This window comes from Bipolaris maydis, assembly GCF_028858645.1.
Source record: "Bipolaris maydis strain C4 unplaced genomic scaffold PSV08scaffold_5, whole genome shotgun sequence".
NCBI classification, from domain to species: Eukaryota; Fungi; Ascomycota; class Dothideomycetes; order Pleosporales; family Pleosporaceae; genus Bipolaris; species Bipolaris maydis.
In genome coordinates, this window is record NW_027093861.1 from 1,354,140 (window position 1) to 1,375,783 (window position 21,644).

At 50.2% G+C, this 21,644-nt stretch overlaps 10 protein-coding genes across 10 annotated transcripts; 3 read left to right on the forward strand and 7 right to left on the reverse strand.

Annotated features, from left to right (window-relative positions):
- Positions 1 to 70: 70 nt before the first annotated feature.
- On the forward strand, positions 71 to 640 carry PSV08DRAFT_177902 (uncharacterized protein; the record flags this gene model as incomplete). Its single annotated transcript, XM_014226619.1, has 1 exon — positions 71 to 640. The coding sequence occupies one exon, from the start codon at positions 71 to 73 to the stop codon at positions 638 to 640; it is 570 nt and encodes a 189-aa protein (XP_014082094.1).
- Positions 641 to 2,047: 1,407 nt separating this feature from the next.
- PSV08DRAFT_288384 (uncharacterized protein) lies at positions 2,048 to 3,752 on the reverse strand. Its single transcript, XM_014226618.2, has one exon. It carries the CDS (start codon positions 3,713 to 3,715, stop codon positions 2,228 to 2,230), a length of 1,488 nt encoding a protein of 495 aa, XP_014082093.1. The 5' UTR covers positions 3,716 to 3,752; the 3' UTR covers positions 2,048 to 2,227.
- A 3,722-nt stretch (positions 3,753 to 7,474) lies between these two features.
- PSV08DRAFT_220945 (ubiquitin-conjugating enzyme/RWD-like protein) lies at positions 7,475 to 7,851 on the reverse strand (the record flags this gene model as incomplete). Its single annotated transcript, XM_014226615.2, has 1 exon — positions 7,475 to 7,851. Exon 1 carries the CDS (start codon positions 7,838 to 7,840, stop codon positions 7,475 to 7,477), a length of 366 nt encoding a protein of 121 aa, XP_014082090.1. The 5' UTR covers positions 7,841 to 7,851.
- A 320-nt stretch (positions 7,852 to 8,171) lies between these two features.
- Positions 8,172 to 8,973, reverse strand: PSV08DRAFT_288413 (uncharacterized protein). The gene is made up of 3 exons (XM_014226614.2): positions 8,932 to 8,973; positions 8,703 to 8,882; positions 8,172 to 8,644 (listed from the first exon to the last, which is right to left on the reverse strand). The coding sequence occupies exons 1-3, from the start codon at positions 8,951 to 8,953 to the stop codon at positions 8,232 to 8,234; spliced, it is 615 nt and encodes a 204-aa protein (XP_014082089.1). The 5' UTR covers positions 8,954 to 8,973; the 3' UTR covers positions 8,172 to 8,231.
- Positions 8,974 to 10,032: 1,059 nt separating this feature from the next.
- PSV08DRAFT_361267 (uncharacterized protein) lies at positions 10,033 to 10,470 on the reverse strand (the record flags this gene model as incomplete). The annotated part of the gene is made up of 1 exon (XM_066093009.1): positions 10,033 to 10,470. The coding sequence occupies one exon, from the start codon at positions 10,468 to 10,470 to the stop codon at positions 10,240 to 10,242; it is 231 nt and encodes a 76-aa protein (XP_065949340.1). The 3' UTR covers positions 10,033 to 10,239.
- Positions 10,471 to 12,188: 1,718 nt separating this feature from the next.
- Positions 12,189 to 13,779, reverse strand: PSV08DRAFT_37123 (P-loop containing nucleoside triphosphate hydrolase protein). Its single transcript, XM_014226612.2, has 4 exons — positions 13,434 to 13,779; positions 12,529 to 13,383; positions 12,267 to 12,475; positions 12,189 to 12,206 (listed from the first exon to the last, which is right to left on the reverse strand). Exons 1-3 carry the CDS (start codon positions 13,717 to 13,719, stop codon positions 12,417 to 12,419), a joined length of 1,200 nt encoding a protein of 399 aa, XP_014082087.1. The 5' UTR covers positions 13,720 to 13,779; the 3' UTR covers positions 12,189 to 12,206; positions 12,267 to 12,416.
- Positions 13,780 to 13,921: 142 nt separating this feature from the next.
- Positions 13,922 to 15,654, forward strand: PSV08DRAFT_37134 (uncharacterized protein). The gene is made up of 2 exons (XM_014226611.2): positions 13,922 to 14,088; positions 14,139 to 15,654. Exons 1-2 carry the CDS (start codon positions 13,999 to 14,001, stop codon positions 15,543 to 15,545), a joined length of 1,497 nt encoding a protein of 498 aa, XP_014082086.1. The 5' UTR covers positions 13,922 to 13,998; the 3' UTR covers positions 15,546 to 15,654.
- Positions 15,655 to 16,070: 416 nt separating this feature from the next.
- Positions 16,071 to 18,114, reverse strand: PSV08DRAFT_176637 (methylenetetrahydrofolate reductase-domain-containing protein; the record flags this gene model as incomplete). Its single annotated transcript, XM_014226610.1, has 2 exons — positions 16,071 to 17,945; positions 18,028 to 18,114. 2 exons carry the CDS (start codon positions 18,112 to 18,114, stop codon positions 16,071 to 16,073), a joined length of 1,962 nt encoding a protein of 653 aa, XP_014082085.1.
- Positions 18,115 to 18,560: 446 nt separating this feature from the next.
- PSV08DRAFT_288476 (uncharacterized protein) lies at positions 18,561 to 20,074 on the forward strand. Its single transcript, XM_014226609.2, has 2 exons — positions 18,561 to 19,765; positions 19,819 to 20,074. The coding sequence occupies exon 1, from the start codon at positions 18,633 to 18,635 to the stop codon at positions 19,695 to 19,697; it is 1,065 nt and encodes a 354-aa protein (XP_014082084.1). The 5' UTR covers positions 18,561 to 18,632; the 3' UTR covers positions 19,698 to 19,765; positions 19,819 to 20,074.
- On the reverse strand, positions 19,715 to 21,589 carry PSV08DRAFT_37142 (uncharacterized protein). Its single transcript, XM_014226608.2, has 4 exons — positions 21,349 to 21,589; positions 20,366 to 21,299; positions 19,819 to 20,313; positions 19,715 to 19,765 (listed from the first exon to the last, which is right to left on the reverse strand). The coding sequence occupies exons 1-4, from the start codon at positions 21,558 to 21,560 to the stop codon at positions 19,733 to 19,735; spliced, it is 1,674 nt and encodes a 557-aa protein (XP_014082083.1). The 5' UTR covers positions 21,561 to 21,589; the 3' UTR covers positions 19,715 to 19,732.
- Between the last annotated feature and the right edge of the window lie 55 nt (positions 21,590 to 21,644).

A 21,644-nucleotide genomic window follows, 5' to 3' on the forward strand; every position in this document is an offset into this window, starting at 1 on the left:
CACAGGAATCCATTTCATACACCAAGGCTCAAGGATACATTTCAGACGAGCGGACAGTTCACTAGTCGAAATGCCTTCTGAGATCTCAGTATCCGCGGGTACACCAATGCCAAAAGCGTACGGTTTCCTCCCAAAGGGAAATCGGTACAAAACGCTGCATTGCCGCAAGCTCACCCATGAAGCAGCTCGTCCTCTATATATTGTATTCGAAAAGAAGAAACAGATTGGGCTACGTGCCCCCTTGGCAATCTTAGACACAGTACACAAGCAGGCGAAACAAACGCTTTCGACGCGTCGTGCTGCAACTAACAGGCGCGATGCTACTGACACTGCCAGAGCAAGTGCTGAAATGGAAAAGCAGTTCCCGCACATGCCCCAAGATGAACAAGAAACTGTGCTTAGACATGGGTTCAAGAAGTATTCTGGCAGAGTGGGCAGGACTAACTCAATACCATTGTCGCGGAAGGTGTTGCTTGCCGTCATTGCGCATGTTCGTCATAGGCATACAGAATACGACACCTTGCTTGATCAAGGAATTGATCGAGAAGATGCAAGGAAATCGACGAGAAAAGGAATCGAGCGTCTCTTGCAGAAGTGGGGATACTCACAAGGTACGCTTTTGAAGGTTCATCGTCGATAATCATTTTACTGATTATGGAGAAAGATCTTGCCTGGTATTTCCGCACAAAAAACAGACGGCTAACTTGACAACGCTGCATTCATGAATCGGTCCTAAGTCAAGAATTTCTTGAACTTTTCTCGACTCTTGTCATCTCCTGTGCTTTTCCCTTATCGACCAGGTAGCGCAAACCTAAAAGATAATGTTCTTACATGCAATCCAATGTTTTCAGTTCAGTCAAATCACCAGCAGATTAGCCGGTCTTCCACAGGCGTCTCGCAATCAGTGCTTCGTACCCAGTCCCTCCGCCGCTGCGATTAGCTCTATTACAAATATCCCAGGGCTTCAGTCGACCCATGAAATCCAATCCCTACCCAGGCATACAAACATAGTATACTCCGATTCTCCACCCACACTGTTTCGAAGAGCCTCATTGCATCAACAACCCAGCGCCTACGTACACAAGGCATGAAGCGGCCTTCTCCGCCGCTTTTACTGACACGACACGCACACCTATCAAACCCAGCAACAACTCCCCACCAATAGATCCAACAATCACCACATCCACAACACTTGTGATCCCAGCACAACTCAGGCAAAACCCACCCAGTACGTTGCAAACACCGTTTCACAATTCCCCAATCTTCCTTAGCCTGAGAAACAAGATCATTACAAAAAAACATGCGGCGAAAGAAAAAACCTTATGCGCGCCGTTATTCCACATACCTTTGCCCCTTCCGACACACTACCCGTTTAGACTAGTCCTTCCACGCGCCGCGTTTCAGCTGATTCCCGCCCAGCGGCGGAGCGGAAACGCCAAGACCCATCTTTCTTCTACCCCCATGTCACACTTGTCTATAGGTGGACGAGAACACCATATCTGCTATTTACGGACGTAGGAAAGGGGTATGCGTTGCGCTTTAGGGGGGCGGTGCTCAAGTGTTCCTGCGCTTGGTTGTGTAGGGGTTTACTATATTTTGGCGTGTGGCAGTGCTTGCTCTCATTATGCAGGCAGGTACTAGTACAGTGCGAGAGGGCAAGGGCGCAGCTCGTACATGGGATGTATAGTGGGGAGAGTATATGCGTGGTTAATGGGGCTATGCGAAGTGGAATGGTGGAATCAGGCAGTGTGAACACGGAGCTTTGCCATGGGCGAGTGTCTGTAGGCGGAGTGTTGGGACGATGGGTCCGCGTTGCGGGGAATGCCTCGAAAACTGTCACGTCTGAATGGAGGTTGTGACACTGCGTGGGGGGGGGGTGTATGCGGCTCTCGAGCACATGTGACGGGGGCTGTACACGTATTGATGATCATTCGAGAATGTTTTTGAGATTGGCGTTTGCCAAGTCGTGATGCAACACTGACATGCAGACGTGAAACAGGACAGTGAAAACACCAAGACGAAAATGATATTAATCTTCTGGATTTGAAAGAAGACAAAGAATTTGCATTGAATTGAGAGGGGTATGTGCGAATTGCTATTTACAGAAAACTGAACCGGAATATGCCAGATAGATAGAAGCGAACAGCGATTGCAAACCCACTAAGATGTTTGAAATCTCACACAACCTGTTGCATAGTTTAACGTGGATTTACTGACAGCAGGACAGTTAGCTGGACCAAAACCAACCACTTTTCTTCTTGCCATGGCTATCCCCTGTTTCCAACGAATCCGACTGAGCGCTTCGTAGTGCCTTCCAAGGATCTCGTGAGGGGTTGTTAGTTTCTTGGCCGCGCTCAGTATGTACAGTTTCTGTGCTTTCCTCGCGGCCGTCCGCAAAGCGTTTTTTGAGCAAGACTTTGGTGGTTATGGTGCCGTTGGGCGCAACAGTGCGCTCGGTAGTTGTGAGTGTCGATAAGATAGAAGACTTGGCCTCGTTCTGCTCGTTTTGCCCAGCCAGAGGCGGGACGACTGTATGTGCAGACGCAGCATCAAGACGCTCATAGGCGTCCATTTCCGTCGCGGGGTCTTGCATTTCCTTGGTATAGTCGTCATGATCGTGGCTGTATCCGTAGCCCGGTTCAGCTTGCGCAGCAAGCCGTGGACAAATAGGCTCCTCGCTCCGCTCCACCATCTCTTCCAATTGTCGGTGAGTGATAGGGATCTTGGGCCGAGACGACCAAGCGTCGGTATACATGCTGCTTGGATGCGTAGTCTCGTTGTCTTGTTCCATAGTCTGCGCTGACTGTTGCTGCGACATAGAGAGCTCTTCGGCCCGCAGAAGATCTTCATAGGCAGCGCGCCACGGTATACCTGCTCTGTTCAAGGTAGGATTTTGCTCTAGCGCACAAGGCGAGTATGCATCCATGTCAGACGATGATGTCTTTGGCGTTGGAGGCCATTGCCATGACTTTGACCATGACCATAGACGAGGTTGTTTACCGTCAGACTGGGTCTGGGTGTAATTGTCGAATCTTACTAGATGGACGGCCGAGTCTTCCCAAGCCTTGTCTTCGAAGTCTTGGGCCAGTCGCATCATTTCCGCTTGCATCCGCAGCAGCCTGTCCAAAGCTACAGAGCTGTTGGTGTCTTGATCCTCTGATGTGTCCCGGCTATTTTGACTCTCATGATCGAATGGCCGAGGAAACCCCCAGTCCCACGACCATCCCCACTCCTGGCCTTTTTTGTTGGCGACTCTCTCGACGAGGTCGGTCTCATTCTGACGAGGGGGCTGTGTTTGATTCTCTCGATCAGAGACACGCAAGATGTCGCGGCGTATGTCATCAGCCCTGCGGTCCAGCCTCATGAGCTCCTCACTGTTACGAAGGACAGCTTGCACATCGCCCACTCTGAACAGTTCCCTCCCCTCGTTCCGCAGCTCGGCAATCTCCACCTCGATGTCATGAAGCCTGTCGCATTGATGCTGACTGGCCTTGCCAAAGAGACACAACTCACGTGCCTGGTGCGCGTTGTTGTAGCTGGCGAGGGTGGCGGGGAGGGTGAAGACGGTGTTCAGGAGGGAGGAGACCTGGGAGTCTGCGAACCGGCGGAAGGCGACGAACGGGTTGTCCTCGGGGCGCAGGTGGTGGCGCCCCTCATTTTGATTGTTGTGATCGTTATTGTTGTTGTTCTTGTTACTGCTCGTATCGTCTCTCATGGTGGGGGGAATCAAGGCAGTGGTCACTGGTGATGGCGGGGAAACACGGGGTACCCGCCTATGGCTGCTGGACTGGACTGGGCTAGGCAGGCGTGGAGATAACAGCCTCGGAGTTAAGGCACGCGTCTAGCTTCCCTCCCTTCCAACCCACTCCCGCCCTCTACCCTCTTCTCCACTCTCTCGCCTTGAAACGCGCCGTGTTCGACATGGAGCCCTGCGTCTTCCGTACCCGGTGCACGCCACTGACATAGCCCTCTGCAGCTGTTTCTTGTTCCGTTTACTCTGTGGCTGCTTTTTCCTTGGCATATATCCGGGTTATTATTGCCATCCGCATGCCGCCGGCGCATCATCCTAGCCGGCAGTAAGGAATCTAGCTAAGGTGCATCGCCTTCGTCTCATATCGTCTGGATGTGGACAGTCCGCCTTGTTTGCGACATCAAAGCCCCGGACAAGACACTCGAGTACGTCAGGTTGACTGGCCGCAGTGCCCAGGGTTGTGTGCTTTAGGCCGTCTAGTGCTGGGCATGCGACATTGTTTTCCCCACGCTCGTGACGCCCACCTATCTATGTATGCTAAAGTGTATGCATATTGGCTACCATATACAGCCCTACCCTGGCCTTCCCACCCCTTGTGATCTGCACAAAAGTCTCGGCAATCTCAACTTAGCCTCAACTCCACTAACACAAGCAAGAGGACGAATCGACACCACCACAATCTCGGTTAAACTAACACGTAAGGTGTTGTCCGCAGCAAAGCTCCTGGGCAAAAACTCAGGCTGGTGATCGACCACGATCTACACTCTTGTCCGCTTACCGCCTACCAGCTTAGACTCAAGGCCAAGGAGCCAAGTCTCTGCCGCCCAAACGCAACTGACGGCGGAACTCATCAATCCGTCCACTTTGGGTTGCATTGTGTGCATTGCTCCATGATTTGCATGGGCAGCAAATTGATCTTCATATTTGAACACTGCGTAGTGGCACTGGCTGTGTCGTTTCGGGTTGGCCTGGGAGTACCATCCTGGTCTTGTAGGGTCTTGGATCGCATGCTGGGGCATGGTTGTGGGACGGCCATTCGGTCCCTGTAGCCTCTGACCAGCGGTCTAGCAGTCACGTTTCGGGTCCCGTTGATACGTCACATCTTAGACTGATGTAAAGATATAAAGGTTAGCCAGGCCGGCCTGATTTACACCAGCACAACACCAGCACAACAACCTCTCTTCTCAGCTCTGAATACAAACACTCAACTCTAAAAATCATTACCCAACTACCCAACTACCAATCCTACTCCTCAACCCATCAACATGCGTTTCTCGATCATAATCGCCACCCTCTTTGCCAGTGTCGCTCTCGCCATGCCAGACCCTCTCCCACAAGGTTTCAACGGTCCCTGCGCACGAGATAACTGTGGTGTGAACGGATTGAACTGTGGGCGTCGCCTTTGCGTGGGATGGCCTAGCACCGACCCTGCTCTGAGGAAGGGCTGCACATGCACCACTGCCTAAGCGCTACATGATCTGCATTTGTAAGTTCATAACCCTTGTTATCTTCCACCGAGCCACTCAATGCTAACACCTCATAATAGTCCAGTTTGGTTAGCGGTTTTTTAAAACGACGATCTCGGCATATACCCATGTAAACGGGGGGACAAGAACAGTGGGGGTGATGTAAATAGTACTGTCATGAATTAGCAATGTGATATGAAGAGAGAAAAAATAATGAAGCAAACAATTATCAACCCCTCGTTCACGGTGACACAAGTTTCAAACAATTTGTGTGATGTGCTTGCTTTCTTTTTTTAGCAAACAATTTGATATCATCCGACTACTATTAGTGGAGAACACAAGAAAGCTACCTCATCAATCATGCCTTGGCCTTTTTTGGCCTGTTGAAAACTGGGCGCGCAGCGGCGAGAGAACATTTTTGCTCTCCCGCACTAGAAAACCCATGTGGCTGCATTTGCCGTCCTAGAGTAGCATTTCGGTAACCCCTCCCCCCAAAGAACGATCCGACACTAGCTTTACCGTGTACAGCACTTTCATCCGCTCGGATGATTTGGAACCCGTGGTACCAGCACCCGGCCCAGCATTTAATCTACAGTAGTAGTATGTATTCTTCGCCACTCCATGAAGATCTTTTTCACTATGCTACAAAGGCGCTAACAGCCCCGCCTTGTGCTGCTTCTACTACTATCTTCACCGGCCGGTGTGTTCCTCTTCCTAAAAGGCTTACATTTGTTTCTACCAGCGCGTTTAGGCCCACGCGTTTATTTGCGCCCGGGTAGGACGTTCGCGGGCAGCCGTGAAAAGAACAAAATGAGGCTTAAATCGGCACTTCTTCCAACGGAGATTTTCCAGGCTTGAAACGTAAGGGTGCATGCTTGTTTGAGTATGTGGTCCGGGCTGACTCGGGCCGGCGCGGATCCGGGGAGTCACATTGGTGCCAACACTCCATAATGAGTGTATGGATACCTTGTGCCGGTCTAGGGTTGCTTGAGGGGGCTACTCTTTTTTTTTTCATCTAGCATCCTGTTCACTGTTGTTTACTGCGATTGACGAGCTTTCTTGACAAATCTGTGCTTAGCTTGTTTGCATGGTGTGCAAACGCTAAGGTCGCTATGTAATTGATATAAGTAGTCATACTACTTCACCTTGAATCACGTTACTACGTGTTATTGTTATTAGAGAGGCATATATGCAAGCTCTTTATGGCATAACGTCTAGGCGCGATAATACACTGTACCTCTATACTATTAAGGTCTGTGCCATTTGCATCACTAGGAATGCCGCCGAAACGCAAGACTAAATTTGGATCTTGGCTCTTGTTCTTAATATGAGCAGCGGGATGCATAATCATTATGCTGCTTTACTAAAGTGCATTCTATACCATCGGATTAACAGATTAGTTCAAGGCAAGATTGCCAAGTTCTTTTTTTATGGGAAGCGAGTTGCACTATCAACATGAATAAACTACCTTGAACCATTTGAATCAACAAACACCCCAGCAAGCTCAACCTTGGCAATACCACCAGCCTTATTACTATCCCGATAATCTTAACCCATATTACACCTCGGTCCCTAGCAATACCTCACCATGCCAGCAACCGCAACCAAGACACGTTCTACTTGTCACGCAAAAAGGAAGGTTTATGATCATAAACCTTCTCCCACTGTGCAACCTCCTTCTCCAACAATCCTCGTACACTCTCCAACTCGGCCACGAATTCCTTGAACCACTCGCTCGGCTTCCTACCAGCTTTGCAAAACCGGCTCAGTACTCTATCAACACTTGCGTGATCAGAAGCCAAGACCCAACCGTACTCTCGGTCTAGATCGTCATAGTCGATCAGTAGCCCTTTTGCTGTTGCTAATGGGTGCATGTCTCTGGGTTCATGGTAGTCATCTTCGCGTGGGATGAGGATGATGTTTAGGAAGTCAAGGCTGAAGGTGTGGAGGTCGAGTGCTACCGTTAGTAAGTCTTTGAAGTCGGAAGCTGGGATAGTTTTGAGAAGGGAGGGGTGCGGCGGTTTGTGGTAGCGCATAGTCTGGGCTGTTGAACGATTTCGGTACTCTTTGTAATTCGGCAAGGGCTTAGCAGTTGTGAAATTTCACAGGGACTGAGATGTAGAGTCTAGAGACTTATCCTCCGTGGATGGTAGATTGTCAGAATTTGATTTGGGATTTATTTGTTCAACAAACAGTTGCGTGGCGTTTGTATCGCAATCAGAGACGGACTTCGATTGCTGTATCTAACTTCACGCCTTCAATCGTACGGCGTAGAAAGGTCCGGCTCCGTCAACAAAACCTGCAAACAAATCAAAACAGTGCGAACAGTCTGCACCGGCGACCACTCTTCCCCCAGTTCCGGCATTAGCACAACCCCCTCTTCAGAAACATTAGGATGCGAAATTAGACTCGTAAAACTAAGTCGAAAAGGTTTTACGGGGTAATTCTCTGGAAAATCGATTGCGAACGCAAACTTTTCTCGTTCGAATGGAGTGTCTGGTGGACCCATAATGTATCCTACCCATTCAAGTGGATTGCCCGTCTCAGCTGGGCCCGCGGAGAATGTGTCTGTGGGGTCGCGCCGGAGGATGGTGAGTTCTTGGTCGATGCGTTTGAGAGTCATGGCTAGTTGGACTGCGCCTTTACGTAGCGAAAGTGGAGGTTGTGTTAGGACCTGGTGAGTTGAAGAGTTGCTTACACGCATAGTATGTCATTTTGCGCCATGAAATTTAGCCTGACTTGCGATTCGCTGTTTCAATGTAACAAGTCAGCCAATCGTTTGTTGAGGTACTAACGGATGTGTTGTATGTACAATACAATGCATTCTAGTTGTTATTTTTTATTCAGAGCTTTGGTGAACGAAGCAATTGCACGCACATGAGGACTTGTAGCATATGTTCTTCTACGTAGTCCCAAAATCCCTTGTCTTCGCATGTACGAGCACCAGTGTTCTATGCATTTTAAATATCCAATCCATTCTTTTTTGGATAAAACCTGAAAGTCTCGTCCATTTATTAAAACTCGCACGTCCACTCAACCGGTGGCGGTAAGATCGCAGTGTTTGGAATGTTACTACTCTCTCTAAACTCAACAATCTTCCTCTCCCCCTCCACTTCCTTGACAACTGCAAACGCCGCATTGGTAAAGTAGACATCGCGCTGTATGCGCGTCTGGAATCCACCAGCCCATCCAATCATGTACACGAAGCCGCCCTTGTCTCCATTGGCGTTGGGGATGCCGAGAGTGCTGATGAAGCCGTGCTTGAAGGGCGCGAAAGCGACGCCTAGGGTTGCGTTGAATGTGTTGTAAAGCCGTCGTGAGCCTTCAAAGTCGTAGTGCGTGTCGTTGAACGTAAACCTGATGTCTTTTGAAAAAGACGTTGCGTGGCCCTCGGGCCAGTTTTTGTTTGCTGGGAACGGGTAAAACCCTAGGATAAAAGTCTTAGAAATGGTGGTTCTGTGTTTTCAATCGTAGAGTTCCTGTACCGTTTACGGCGCATTCTAGCCAACTGCCCAATTGCACGCTGGCATTCGCCTTTGGCGAGTCTACCAAGGTACAGGGATCGATGCCCGTTTCATTGAGTATTTGTGGGGAGTTGTTGTCCAACACTTCTTGGGAAGATAGTCCAAAGGCTGTACTAGATGCAAGTACACTAGCTACTACGGCTTGTGGGATGTTAACGATGGTCGGCAGTGGAGTTGACATCATCCTTACCACTCATTGACAGATAACGCATGGTTCGGGCAAGAATTATTGTAGCGACACGGGAGAAGATGGGTGAATGCTACCTGATAATTTCAGGCCCAATGGAATACTTATAAGCAAATGGGGGCCTTGTTATCTGCATTAAGGCAGACGAGGCTGACGGGGGCTGACAAGCTGAAGATCGGTTGGGGCCAGCATTAGTACCAGAAAGGCATGTAACCGTGGCGGGGAAAGGTACAAGGTGCACAAGTCTCCGATTAAATGGCCAATCACCATGCGATATCATCCACGGAAGAATCAGCGTATGCACAGTGATGTTATCAATTGGGTGTATGGTTCTCCGTTATGAACGTTCAGCGACAGTCATCTGTGGGGCCGTTGGGGCGCAGCCGCACCGTACTAGCCGCGTCAACTCTTTCAACGTGCCTGGCTTTCACTCGAAGTTATGTGTGCAAATAGTGCCCTCTTCCCTATGACCTGTTTCTTCCTCGCGAAAATTTACCCCTAAATATACAATTTTTTGCTTAATATAGGAAAATTGCTCGTGTCGATGGCTTTCGCAGCGCACAAGTTCTCGAACGCGCAAGGCTGAGGCGCAGTGTCAATGTGCGTAGGCAGCCAAAAGACATTTCGACTGGCTGCTGGTCTTGGCGTCTCGTTCATTTATTTCCTTTGGGCGGTAACGCAGGGAGCCTGCGAGTTTTTGACAGATTTTCTGTGACCGAGCTTCTGATCATTGGACGATAGCCCAAATCGTGCGATGCTTGGAGGGTGCAGTTGGCATTTGGTGAAGATACGCATCCTTAGAGACACAACAGCAAAATATTGAGTTGCAAATCAGGATAAAGATTCATACGTGTTATAAGCAGCCAAATTTAATGACCAAAGATGACATCACTAGAAGGTAGAGATGTTGTATTGTCAAAAACGAGACTTCGTCTCTACCATCGATACATTCTGTACATGCGGTATCTCTTTTCCCCTTGCACCCCCACACGTACAGATGCATCGACAGAACAAAATTAGATCCATGTAGAAAACAGAGTTAAAAATGAGGGTAAGGAAGGTGAAGAAGAGAAAAGAATAATTCCAACCACACACTTCCATATCCGCACCACTCCCAAAGACAAGCGATGAACCAACTTGAGAATGACGAGAAACTCCAACATGATACCCTCCCCTTTTCTGATACCTTGCCACATTCGGAAAAAGGAAGCTACGATATCATATCCGCATCCTCAAAGTCACCACGAAAGCCCCCACTGATTACTCTCGCCTGCCCCTTTTTGTATTTGTCGACGAACATGCGCGCACATCTTAATGTCCGGGAGCCGCGGGAACGGGAAGCGCAGGAATAGGGATTGGCGCGGGGTTGATAGCAGGCACAATGATGCTCTCGACAGGAATGGCGACGCTCTGGATGGGCAGGGCAATGCTCTCGACTGGGACGGTGATGACTGGGTGAGGAGGCTGGGGAGGAGGTGGGGGGTCAACTTTCGGCTTATGGTCAGCAGCGAGAGCAGTGCCGGCGAGGGCGACGAGAGCCATGGTGACGGTGGTGAGCTGCATTTTTCTCTTGCGGTGTGTGTGGTGGGTTGGTTTTCTGACGGGCGAGAATGTTAGAGTGTTGTGAAGGTGATTGTAAGGCGATTGTTGCTAGTTGAAGAAGATCTGAGGATGTTTTAAGGGGTTTTAAGGGGATCTGGTAATTGAAGACGATGTGTTGAGAACTTTGTTACAGGAATTCTCCAGTGCAGTGAGGCAAAGAGTGCTCTGGGATATTGAGAGTTGAAAACGTACTTGTGGGGTTGCTTTTGAGCTGCTGGACTGTAGAGTAAGCGATGAAAAGCGATTGCTGATGAGAATGAAACCTGGAAGGTAGGATAAGTAGTATTTATCCTCACTCTTAATACCACAGTGCCGGCTCAAATTCGAAAGTGCGGTGCTATGACGGGCAGAGTTGGTTCGGAGAATACATGGTGGAGAACCCGGTTGCGGTCACGCGATCAGGTTGGGTGGATTTATGGATATGACCCTGAATTCAGGACACAAATGGTTCATGATACGGCACGCGATGGCAAGGTAGAAGCCGTGCGTTCTGAACGGGTGACTTGTGATGAAGTTTGGTAGATCATGAACCGTCTTGAAGTCATGTTGAATAAAAGTTACCGTCTCTCGCCAGAATGTTTTGCATTTCGGCATTGCATTGGCCCTCCAAGCGGACATAGAAAGGTGTCCTTCGATCTTGGATCGCTTCCGGTAACCCCAACGCACCAAACAATCACCTCATGTTTAGTTACTTGTCAACCATACCATGGGTTCCGGCCTCGATTCGCTCATGATTTTCTGTCCAAATCAAGAACAACCTCCTATTCGTTGACCAAGACTGAAGATTGGGTAGCCCATATTCCTTACACTTCAATCCCAAGCTGCATTAAATTCAGGGTTCCAGCCAAATACACTCCCCTTGATCCAATGCTGTCAGCCTGGTTTAGAGCTCACTTCCGTATGTGTCTTCTTGTACATAATCGTTAAATCGAACCAGTGGACATACACGCACGAATATGGACTTGACCAAAAGTCCGCTCTACGAATTCGCAAGGCGCTGTTATCGACATAGTGACGACTTAAGAGTCACGGTTTCGTTACATGCAGGGTCTAAGAATTTCATCGGAGCTATGCTATATAGCATTGGGCTTCAGATCCCCTTTGAGTAAATTCAATACATCGACACCAGAGCTTTGTAATGTTGGAGCAGGTGATGGTGGCAGAGGCCACGCGAACCGTGAAAGCCACGCGGAGGCTAGCATCAGCGTGGGTGTCAAAATTGAAAACTGGCGAATAGCGCCTCTGGGGGAACCCACAGTGGCGCGGCTGCAAGAGGTTTCCAGCATCAGATCGCTTTCCATCGATAGCTCATCCTCCTGGAGGATGCTATGACCCCGCTCATTGGCGGTAACCCACTCCGTACATCGGGTACAAAGTGCGTGAAATGGCTGGCAAGGCCGAGTGAACAACGTCCTGCCCAATTGTCTATAAGCCAGGAATGTAACACGGGATGTTGGAGTCCACAAAGCAGTATAGTAAAGCAAAAGTAATTGGGGGCTATCCTCAGCGCATCGTGCTAAGAAACAGTGCCTCTCATTCGATACATCAATAAAGACGGTGTAGATATAGATTGAGAATCCGCAAAAAATGGTTAAGTAAATGTCGTCAAGAGACACCAACTTGCCAGTCGATTCGTAGTATTGTAGCACGCCATTGGGTATATATTCAATTTAATTCTGGGTACAACGGTGGTATTAGCGGCGAAAGATAGAATCCAGTAGCGGAGATGAGCTTACTCTTTGGCTGTAGAGCCCCTTTCCTCCACACTGTCCTTTGAAGGGAGTGGCTTGACCATTCTTCACTACGCGGCATTGTCATGCCTATTTTGTGTGTAAGGCATGTTTGGTACTTGATCGCATATGTTTATGCAGAAACTAGAAAATCATCTACGAGAGAAGGTCGGCAACATTCATAGGCATCTCATCAATCTGAGTCGAATAATATACTGTCATAATTAGCTGGCAGTCTTTGAAACGAATTTGCTTTTGGAAAACCTACACTCAATGTCACGGAGGATGCGGACGTCATCCTGAGTAACGAAGTTGATGGCCACACCCTTACGTCCGAATCGGCCGCTTCGACCAATCCTGTGAATATAGTTTTCGCGGTTCGACGGAAGGTCGTAGTTGATCACGAGTGACACCTGTTGCACGTCGATACCACGAGCCCAGACATCTGTGGAAATGAGCACGCGGGAATTGGCCTGACGGAAGTCTTGCATAATGCTGTCTCGTTCCCTTTGTGGCATATCACCGTGCATTGAGGAAACAGTAAAATTGGCCTCGCGCATCTTATCGGTGAGCCAGTCGACCTTGCGGCGTGTGTTGCAGAAGATGACCGCTTGTGTGATGGTAAGTGTGTCGTAGAGATCGCAGAGAGTATCGAACTTCCACTCTTCCTTTTCGATGGCGATGAAGTATTGCTTAAGGCCTTCTAGTGTCAATTCGTCACGCTTGACTAGAATGCGCACAGGGTCGGTCATGAACTTGGTTGTCATCTCAAGTACATCGTATGGGAGGGTGGCGGAAACAACCACAACCTGAGTCGCAGGTGGGAGGTAGCGGTAGACGTCGTAGATTTGCTCGCGGAAACCGCGGTTGAGAAGCTCGTCGGCTTCATCGAGAACCAGCATCTTGATGTTGCGCGTGCGGAGGTTGCGGCGGCGAATCATATCGGCGACGCGTCCAGGTGTTCCAGAGACTACGTGCTGACCGTAGTCGAGTTTGCGAATATCCTCGCCAACGTTGGTGCCTCCGATACAGGCGTGGCATTGCACGTTCATGTAGTCCCCGAGACCCATGATGACCTGCTGAATCTGGGTCGCCAACTCGCGCGTGGGTGACAGTACGAGTGCTGTGGTTTGTCAGTATGCGCTTCTTCAGCGAAGGCGGATGCGATCCTACCTTGCGTCTCTCGGACAGCGGTGTCGATAACCTGGAGGATGGAAATGGAGAAGGTTGCTGTCTTTCCCGTTCCCGACTGAGCTTGGGCAATGGTGTCGCGTCCCTTGCAGACCTGCACAATAGCACGCGACTGCACAGCTGAAGGCGACTCGTATCCGTAGGCGTAGATGCCGCGCAGCAGGTTCTCTTTCAGGTGCATGGCCTCAAAGGTCGGCGCAACCGTGACCTCCTTGGAGGTGGAGAACTCCATCTTGTCGTCGGCATTTCGGTCGATTCCGTCCGCCATGTTGACTTCAATAAGGTGATATTTATGTGGTGGGGTTGAGGTTTTTGGAGACTTTTGTTCGCAATCGCAACAAAGTTTGGGAGCAGCTACGTCTAGGCGTTGCGGAGGCCCGGAGCCTCGGAGATCCCATTCCGGGTACTAGCGCGTTTTTCACTTTATGTAGCCGCGACAGGCTCCACCCTGTAGCTCGACAACATTCACGCCCGCAAAGGTGTGCACATCCACTGCCGAATCGCTGCTATACCCCGAGACTCATAGTTAATCTAGGCGACCGTGATCATGCTTTTGGAAGAACAGCGCCAGCTTCACGAGGACCTGGAGCGCCTCGAGGATGCCGCCGCAGAGCGCCTTCTTGAAGACCCTCCGCATGTACGTCTTCCAATGCATCTATCGTGAACCACATACTAACGTCTTACTAGATTCGCGACCGTCTCGCACGTGACCACGACATTGCGCGATTCCTCGAGCAGATTGAAAGCCAGTCGAGTCGCCTCCTCAAGATCTACGAAGATGTAGATGGCAAGAAGGAGGACGAGGTGCGCGGCCTCACACACGGCGATCCGATGGAGTCCTTCTTAAAAGAAGTCGAATCCATTAAGGACTTTCACAGACGCTACCCGAACGAGCCCGTCGAGAACCTAGAGAAGGCCTACAAGAAGCGGTCGCCCGAAGACCACGCGCAGTCCATTGCAGCGATCGACTCCATGTTCACTGGCGAGGAGGGTTTTGGTCGCTTCTTTGACCTGACCACGCTGCATGAGCAGTACTTGAACCTTCCTGTTCATCAGCACGCGCGCCGCCTGACGTATCTGCAGTACCTCGATCTGTTCGATGTCTTCACGCCTCCGCAATGCAACATTCGCCGCGATCAGAAGAAGTCCGAGTCTTACTTTCATTACTTGAAGGCATTGCAAGACTATCTGGAGAGCTTCATGAGACGGACAAAGCCTCTGGAGAACCTGGATCGGCTCTTCGCTAACTTTGACAAGGAGTTTGAGGAGTTATGGGAAAAGGACCAAGTTCCAGGCTGGGAAAAAGTTGCTCCTGCAGCATCGGCTGATACTGAAGCTAAGGGCGAGGGAATCTGGTGTTCCGCATGCAAGAAGGGATTTTCAAAAGAGACAGTCTACGAAGCACATTTGACAGGAAAGAAGCACAAGAAGGCTTTACAAGAGAGCCAAAACGGCGCACAAGATAGCGGAAAGTCCGCAAACGGTGCTTCGGCAGACATGCAACGCTTCAAGGAACGCGCCGTCGCCGAGCGAGAGTTCAGAATACGAAAGCTCGCTGCAGCCATGCAGACGGAGCGCGGTGACACCAAGATGAACGTGGAGCGAAAGCAAGGCATGACGGAACGCGAGCGACAACAAGAGCTGGAGCAACTGTACTCCGAGACACCCGAAAACGGCGCAAACGAGGAAGCCAACGACTCGGACGGCGAAGACAAGATTTACAACCCGCTCAAACTACCCCTTGCCTGGGATGGCAAGCCCATTCCCTTTTGGCTGTACAAGCTGCACGGCTTGGGCGTCGAGTTTCCCTGCGAAATCTGCGGAAACTTTGTCTACATGGGCCGCCGCGCCTTTGACAAGCACTTCAACGAGCCCCGCCACATTCACGGCCTCAAGTGTCTTGGCATCACTAACACGACCCTCTTCCGTGAGATTACGAGTATCAAGGAGGCTGAGGACTTGTGGAAGAAGATTCAGAAAGACAAGAAGAAGGAGAAGATGATGGCGGATAATGTGGTGGAGATGGAGGATTCGGAGGGTAACGTTATGCCTGAGAAGGTGTATCGCGATTTGGCTGCTGCGGGCATGCTTTGAGAGCGGTTGGAGACGTTCTACAACCAAGTCTCACCCTCGCGCGATGAAGCTTGACGCGTCTCAAGAACTCTCTCTAGGTAAGACTCTCTAGCATTTCTTGCGCGTTCAAACAGTGTCCCCACTACACAGCCGCATTTTATTTTCTTGTTCTCCCTCTTCCTCCCCCTTTTTTCATCAATCTCTCTCTCTCTACCACAAAGATTCAAGCCCGAAGTCGATGGGATTTAAAAATAAAGAGAGAAAATGTAGCACGGCTGGCGTTTTAGGAGTTTGCATCACAAGAAGAAGTCAAGATGAAAAAGTTCATCCTGGCATACTCTCATGTATGTGTGGCATGTGTAAGATTAAAGATATCCCTGAGCAGAAGAAGACGATGAAGGAAAATATCAGCTTGACTAGTTGAGCTTCATAGCGAAATAAAAACGCGGGCGTCCATACGAGACAACTTACTACTTGTTGATTTCCCTTTTTACTCCATCTCTTTGTCATTCACAAACATACTTAGTCACAACAGCAACCCGATATTTACTCCAGCAAAAACTCCCAAAGTCCCTCACCATTGACAAAATCACCCCAAATGACATTGACAAGCCAGTAATCGCGCCTCAACTCACCCAGCAGCGTACTTGGCGCACTTCTTGGGGGATAAATCCTTTGCCACTCGCGCCAGATACTAAACGCTTCATCGAGCCAGCTCCTAAAACTCACAGCCTCGATGATTGTCGGGGTAACGATTTCCTTGCCCGCAAACGTGCCCCAGGTAACGGGGTTTACGCCGTCTTCCTGGCTGGCTTCAAAGTCGCCTGCGGCGTTGCCGGCGAAATATGTAATTTGGTCATGAGCATCAAGTTTTGGTTGCAGGGTGGCGAATTCCGATGCGGGGATGAAGAATTCGACAAAGGGTTTTTGGAAGACGTAGCCGTTCTTGGGACCCCAGCCGAAGACCGGATCAGTGGACTTGATGCCGTTAACGGCGGGCTGTGAGGCGACAGTCCACCAGCCCTTGGCGTTAAGAGCGAGCAGTTGCTTGCTGATAGTTAGAGTTTCTGGTGATAGACCCTGTTCGCTCCACGGTATAGCTTCGAGATCTCCTTCGATGTGGCGGCGGAACAGTGTAGAGATATCGTTCTTCTCAACGGGGTGTCCCCAGAGCTTAAGCGCTTGTGGAGTAGAGACATGCAGTGTTGGACCATAACCATCAATCTCACCAAATGCAGGCGAGCGTGCATCACCCCATCGACCGTTAGGGAAATCATCCCATGTTGCTTCACGACCCAAAGAACCTTCACCTTCCGAGATTGCCAGGGTGTTTGCGCGGGTGTTGATTGGTCCTCGCGGGATTCCAGCCTCCTCTTCAGTTGCTTCATACGAAGGATTACTCGACCGAGCAGCGGAAACATGTGACACTATCACCCTGTTGCGCGGACCGGAGTTGACAGCTGATGATCGACGTCGGTGGGGCATCATGCCGTTGGGTGGCGGCTCCAAGTTGATGGCGGGTGTTGTCTCGACAATGACTTCATCGTCATCAATCAATGTGCTGGGAATGAGTTTTGTATCTTCCAGTATATGCGACACAGCCTTCTCCAAATTGAGTGTGTAGAAATGGAAACCCCTCCTGCATGTGTCTGGCCGCACCTTGATGTGCTCCACTATCTCGTCCATGATCTGAACACCGACCTGCTTGACCAACTCATCGTCGCTCTTCACCGCGTCCAAACGTGCGATTATGTCTGTGGGTAGCTTCGCATGCGAAAGTTTGGTTGTTCGAAGCAAGATTTTATACGATTGGATTGGCATCAACCCTGGAATTATCGGTATTGTCTTGAACACTCCACTCTCATGCTCCCTTAGCATCTTCTCATACTTGTCGTAAGCTTCAACATCATAGAATAGCTGGGTCATGATAAAGTCTGCGCCTGCCTTGGTCTTCTCAACGAGGTACGGTAGATCCGCCACTGGATCTTGGTGCTCAGGGTGGCTCTGGTCTGAATGGCCTTCGGGGTACGCAGCAACGCCAATGCAAAAGTAGTCGCCATATTGCTTCCGAATGTACCTGACGAGATCGACGGCCCATGTAAAGTCCTTGTTCGAGTCCTGCTCAGGCGGTGTATCTTCATCTCTGTACTCTTCACTACGCGGTGCGTCACCCCTCAGGGCCAGGATGTTCCTTATACCTAACACTTGTGCCTGCTCCAGCGCCTCATCGATGAGCTGGCGGTTCATATTTGTGCACGTCAAATGGAGACATGTTGTGAGGCCCAATTGGCGCTGGCAGATCTCGGCCAGTTCAAGCGACTTCGTGGCTGTGGACCCGCCAGCGCCCCAAGTGACAGTAACAAAGAGAGGACGAAGGGCCTGTGACATGCGCTCCAGTCGAGTCTGAAGGTTGGCAAAACCCTATATGGCACCATTAGTGCCCGTTTCTGCTATTCCGGTATCTGTCCGTTGGCCGTGGTCGCGTGCGGCGGGGTCAACTCACCATTGCCGTCTTGGGCGGGAAGAACTCGAGGGAGAAGTAGTTGGCGCCATCAGGCAGCGCGTTGATCTTATCCGTAATCTTCTCCATGGCAAAGAGGGAACCAAGGGTGAGATCCAAAGTGGTGTGGCGGAAGATGGGGTGTCATGGCTGCAAGTGAGGAAAGAACAAAAAGTAAGGGAAAGTGCATCTGGAGGCCGCAGGTGGGGCATCGGATCGACGGTCAGGATCCTTGGTCGCCATCGGCATATTCATGCCCTCTTGAGTCGTGTTCCCCTGCGCGATGAATTGTCCGCAGATTCGCATAGCATAGCCTAGTCCGGAGCCAGTGCAGTATTGCCTGCATTCTGCAGCTGGCGAGCCGAGTACGAGCCATTTCCATAAGGAGCAGTGCAGGCACGCCTTGCACCGCAACCGGAGCGGGGTCCCGAATCCTAGGAAGCATGCCACTTGACGGTGAAGTGTCCAAGCAATGAGCGTCACATATAACGATACATACAAGAACGTGGTGCTGACGCATCAGCACCATGTTCTCCATACTGAACCTTGTCCAAATATTCTCAGTAGCCTGCACCATCACGATTGCAGCCCCGCAACATACCACCAATATGTCCCACCCACTACCCAGACGAATCGATGTACACTCTCATTTTCTTCCGCCATTTTATCGCACCGCACTAGCTGAGAATGGGCACTCGAACCCCGATGGCATGCCCGCCATCCCAGAATGGTCTCTTGAGCGCCATCTTGAGATGATGGCCACGGCTAACGTATCGAGGTCCATCCTCTCCATATCCTCGCCCGGGACGCACATTGTACCTGGCAAAGATGATTTGGGCCGGGATCTAACGCGTCAATGTAACCACTACGCTGCGCAGCTTAAGAAGCAACATCCCGACAAATTTGGCGTATGGGCCGCGCTACCGTTACCAGACGTCGAAGCTGCGTTGGTAGAGATTGAAACGTGTATCGGCGAAGGGGCAGAGGGTTTCGGGCTAATGACCAACTACCATGGTAATTATGTCGGTGGAAAAGAGTTGGATCGCGTCTTCGACAAACTCAACCAAATCGGCGCAACCGTTTTTATTCACCCTACAAAACCGTGCATAAAGCATGGCAATGCGACATCGTCTGCACAAACCACTGACGCGCTGCCATTTGACAATCAGTACCCTGTTCCCATATTTGAATTCCTCTTCGATACGGCGCGCGCTGTCATCAACCTCTTCAGCACAGGGACTGTGGATCGCTGCCCGAACATCAAGTTTGTCATTCCGCATTCTGGAGGTGCCTTGCCACCGCTGTTGACACGCTTCATTCAGTTCTCCAGTGTGGTGCCTGGTGGGAGGGTTTTGAGTGCTTCAACAGTACGACGCCAACTAGAAACCCAGTTCTATTTTGATCTAGCTGGCTTCGCCTTTGACGGAGAAAGTGGTGGGAATGGACAGCTGAAAGCGTTCGTCGAAGGGTTCAACATTTCACACAACCAATTTCTTTATGGAAGCGACTTTCCCTTTACGCAAACTCAGTTCGTCAAGTCATTCGCAGATCGAATGAAGGATGGTCTCGAGAATCTCTTCAGTGAAGAACAGAGGAATGCGATATATGTAGGTAACGCAGTGAAGCTACTGGGAGAAGATAATCATGCAGGAATGAGGCTTGAACGGCTCTGAGAGCCAAAGACAATAAATTGTTTTCGTAACGACTCTTATATATACTTGTACGGGTTCATGATACCGTTCTGATCCAATATTAGTCTGACGTCAAAGGGGAATCCATGCGGGCGCCACTTACAGGATCATAGAGATCTTTGATCTGCTTCATCAGCTTGATCATGGTTTCACTCTTACTGTAGCCAATGTACGGCTTCTTGGTAACACCCAAACCATGTTCGGCACTAATGCTACCGTTTCGCTTTTGTACCCACTCATATACAAACGGCTCAAGCGCCTTCTCCACAGTCTTGTCAAACTTTCTCACTGGGATGTTCAGATGCAGGTTGGCATCGCCCATATGGCCGTATCCTACAACATCAACGACTGGGTGCGTAGGATCACTACCGAGGAGGCCAGCCTCGGTCAACCGGTCGCGCGTCTCATTGACCAGGTCGTAGAGCTCGGCAATCGGTATCGATAAGTCATACTTGTAGACACCACCGTCATGGCCAAGACACTCGGTAATACCTTCGCGCCATGACCAGAGTTCTTGAATTTGTGTTTGGTCTTGAGCGAGAACACCGTCCGAGACGACCTCAGTCTCCATGACGTGCTCTAGGAAAGATTGCAATTTCTTCAAGGAGTTAGTGGCGACTACATATTTGAAGGAAAGTAGAATGCCTCACCTCACTGTCGTGGTCTGAGTTGGAGCCGCTGGTCTCAATCAGGCAGTAGAAAGGATGTTCGCCTTCAAGTGGCATCTTCTTACCAGTTACCCTATTTACCAGCTTTTGTGTCCGTCCATCCATAAGCTCGAAGGCTGACAAGATCTCAGAAAGGTGACCTTTGGCCTCAATGTATGCTTTCTGGACCTTCTCAAAGCTTTCGAGGCCAAAGTACGCGACGTTGACTGCGGGCGACCTTCGAGGGCAGATGATTGAAACCTTTGTGATGATGCCAATTGTACCCTCTCCGCCAATGAAAAGCTGTTTCAGATCATAACCGGTGTTGTTCTTACGAAGCGTCGAAAGGTCGTCGACAATGGTGCCGTCTGGAAGTACAGCCTCGAGACCTAGCACATTTCCATGGAAGCTGCCATAACGCAACAAACGGAGACCACCAGCATTGGTTGCGACATTACCGCCGATGTAGCATGATCCTTTGGCACCGAGGTCCAGTGGAAAGATGTGGTTCTTCTCGGCGAGAAAGTTGTCGGCATTCTCCAAAATGACACCAGCATCAGCGACCAGAATACCAGACACTTCATCGAAGGATCTGATTTGGTTCATCTTCTGCATGTTGATAACAATCTCATCGAAAACGGGCACAGAGCCACCGACGAGGCCAGTGTTACCACCCTGTGGGACTACGGCGAGCATATTGTCATTGCAGTATTTGAGGATCTTGCTAACTTCTTCAGTGGAGCTAGGCTTTAGAACTAGTTTGGTGTGGCCGCGGAACTTGCGCATCCAGTCACTGTTGAAGGGCTCGATATCCTGCGATGCATCTTTTGAAACACCATCGATGACAGCCGACTCGGAGCCCAGCAGAGTTTTGAAATAATTCACATGCTCTTCGTTCAACTTGGTGAATCTTGAGTCACGTTGGAGATGGGGGTACCTGGCCGGCTTAGCGAAGTTTGAAAGCTTGCGCAAAGGTGAAGGCTTACGACTCCGAAGTGTATTTGATTGCTTTTGAGGACGCGGTTGGGCCCTTGACACCACCCTGCTCGTCAGGTTGGTGAGGCTCCGAAGTCGCTGACGAGGTACCAGTCCACCGAATTTGACTTGACAATCGCAAACATTGATAGCGCGATGACGCACGTGAAGAGAGCGCAGTTCGCCGCAGCGTCGACGATACCAAGCGCGCCGAAGAAGCCATGGCAATTAGTGATGAAGAAAAAGCGACTTATTCCGACGTCGCCTTCGGCATAGCAAACAAGGATGACATAAGAGGAGATATAGT

What these genes read in the sequence shown, in the direction of transcription:
- PSV08DRAFT_288384 (XM_014226618.2), bottom strand. Translation starts at nt 3,715, where the DNA reads ATGAGAGACGATACGAGCAGTAACAAGAACAACAACAATAACGATCAC.
- PSV08DRAFT_288413 (XM_014226614.2), bottom strand. Translation starts at nt 8,953, where the DNA reads ATGCGTTATCTGTCAATGAGTG. An exon ending in GCGTTATCTGTCAATGAGTG is followed by an intron (nt 8,883 to 8,931) that starts GTAAGGATGATG and finishes ACATCCCACAAG; the next exon opens with CCGTAGTAGCTAGTGTACTT. An exon ending in GCTAGAATGCGCCGTAAACG is followed by an intron (nt 8,645 to 8,702) that starts GTACAGGAACTC and finishes CTTTTATCCTAG; the next exon opens with GGTTTTACCCGTTCCCAGCA.
- PSV08DRAFT_37123 (XM_014226612.2), bottom strand. Translation starts at nt 13,719, where the DNA reads ATGGCGGACGGAATCGACCGAAATGCCGACGACAAGATGGAGTTCTCC. An exon ending in CGCTGTCCGAGAGACGCAAG is followed by an intron (nt 13,384 to 13,433) that starts GTAGGATCGCAT and finishes GACAAACCACAG; the next exon opens with CACTCGTACTGTCACCCACG. An exon ending in CATCCTCCGTGACATTGAGT is followed by an intron (nt 12,476 to 12,528) that starts GTAGGTTTTCCA and finishes TAATTATGACAG; the next exon opens with TATATTATTCGACTCAGATT.
- PSV08DRAFT_37134 (XM_014226611.2), top strand. Translation starts at nt 13,999, where the DNA reads ATGCTTTTGGAAGAACAGCGCCAGCTTCACGAGGACCTGGAGCGCCTC. An exon ending in TTCTTGAAGACCCTCCGCAT is followed by an intron (nt 14,089 to 14,138) that starts GTACGTCTTCCA and finishes ACGTCTTACTAG; the next exon opens with ATTCGCGACCGTCTCGCACG.
- PSV08DRAFT_288476 (XM_014226609.2), top strand. Translation starts at nt 18,633, where the DNA reads ATGTCCCACCCACTACCCAGACGAATCGATGTACACTCTCATTTTCTT.
- PSV08DRAFT_37142 (XM_014226608.2), bottom strand. Translation starts at nt 21,560, where the DNA reads ATGGCTTCTTCGGCGCGCTTGGTATCGTCGACGCTGCGGCGAACTGCG. An exon ending in ATCAAATACACTTCGGAGTC is followed by an intron (nt 21,300 to 21,348) that starts GTAAGCCTTCAC and finishes TAAGCCGGCCAG; the next exon opens with GTACCCCCATCTCCAACGTG. An exon ending in TCAAAGATCTCTATGATCCT is followed by an intron (nt 19,766 to 19,818) that starts GTAAGTGGCGCC and finishes ATATTGGATCAG; the next exon opens with AACGGTATCATGAACCCGTA.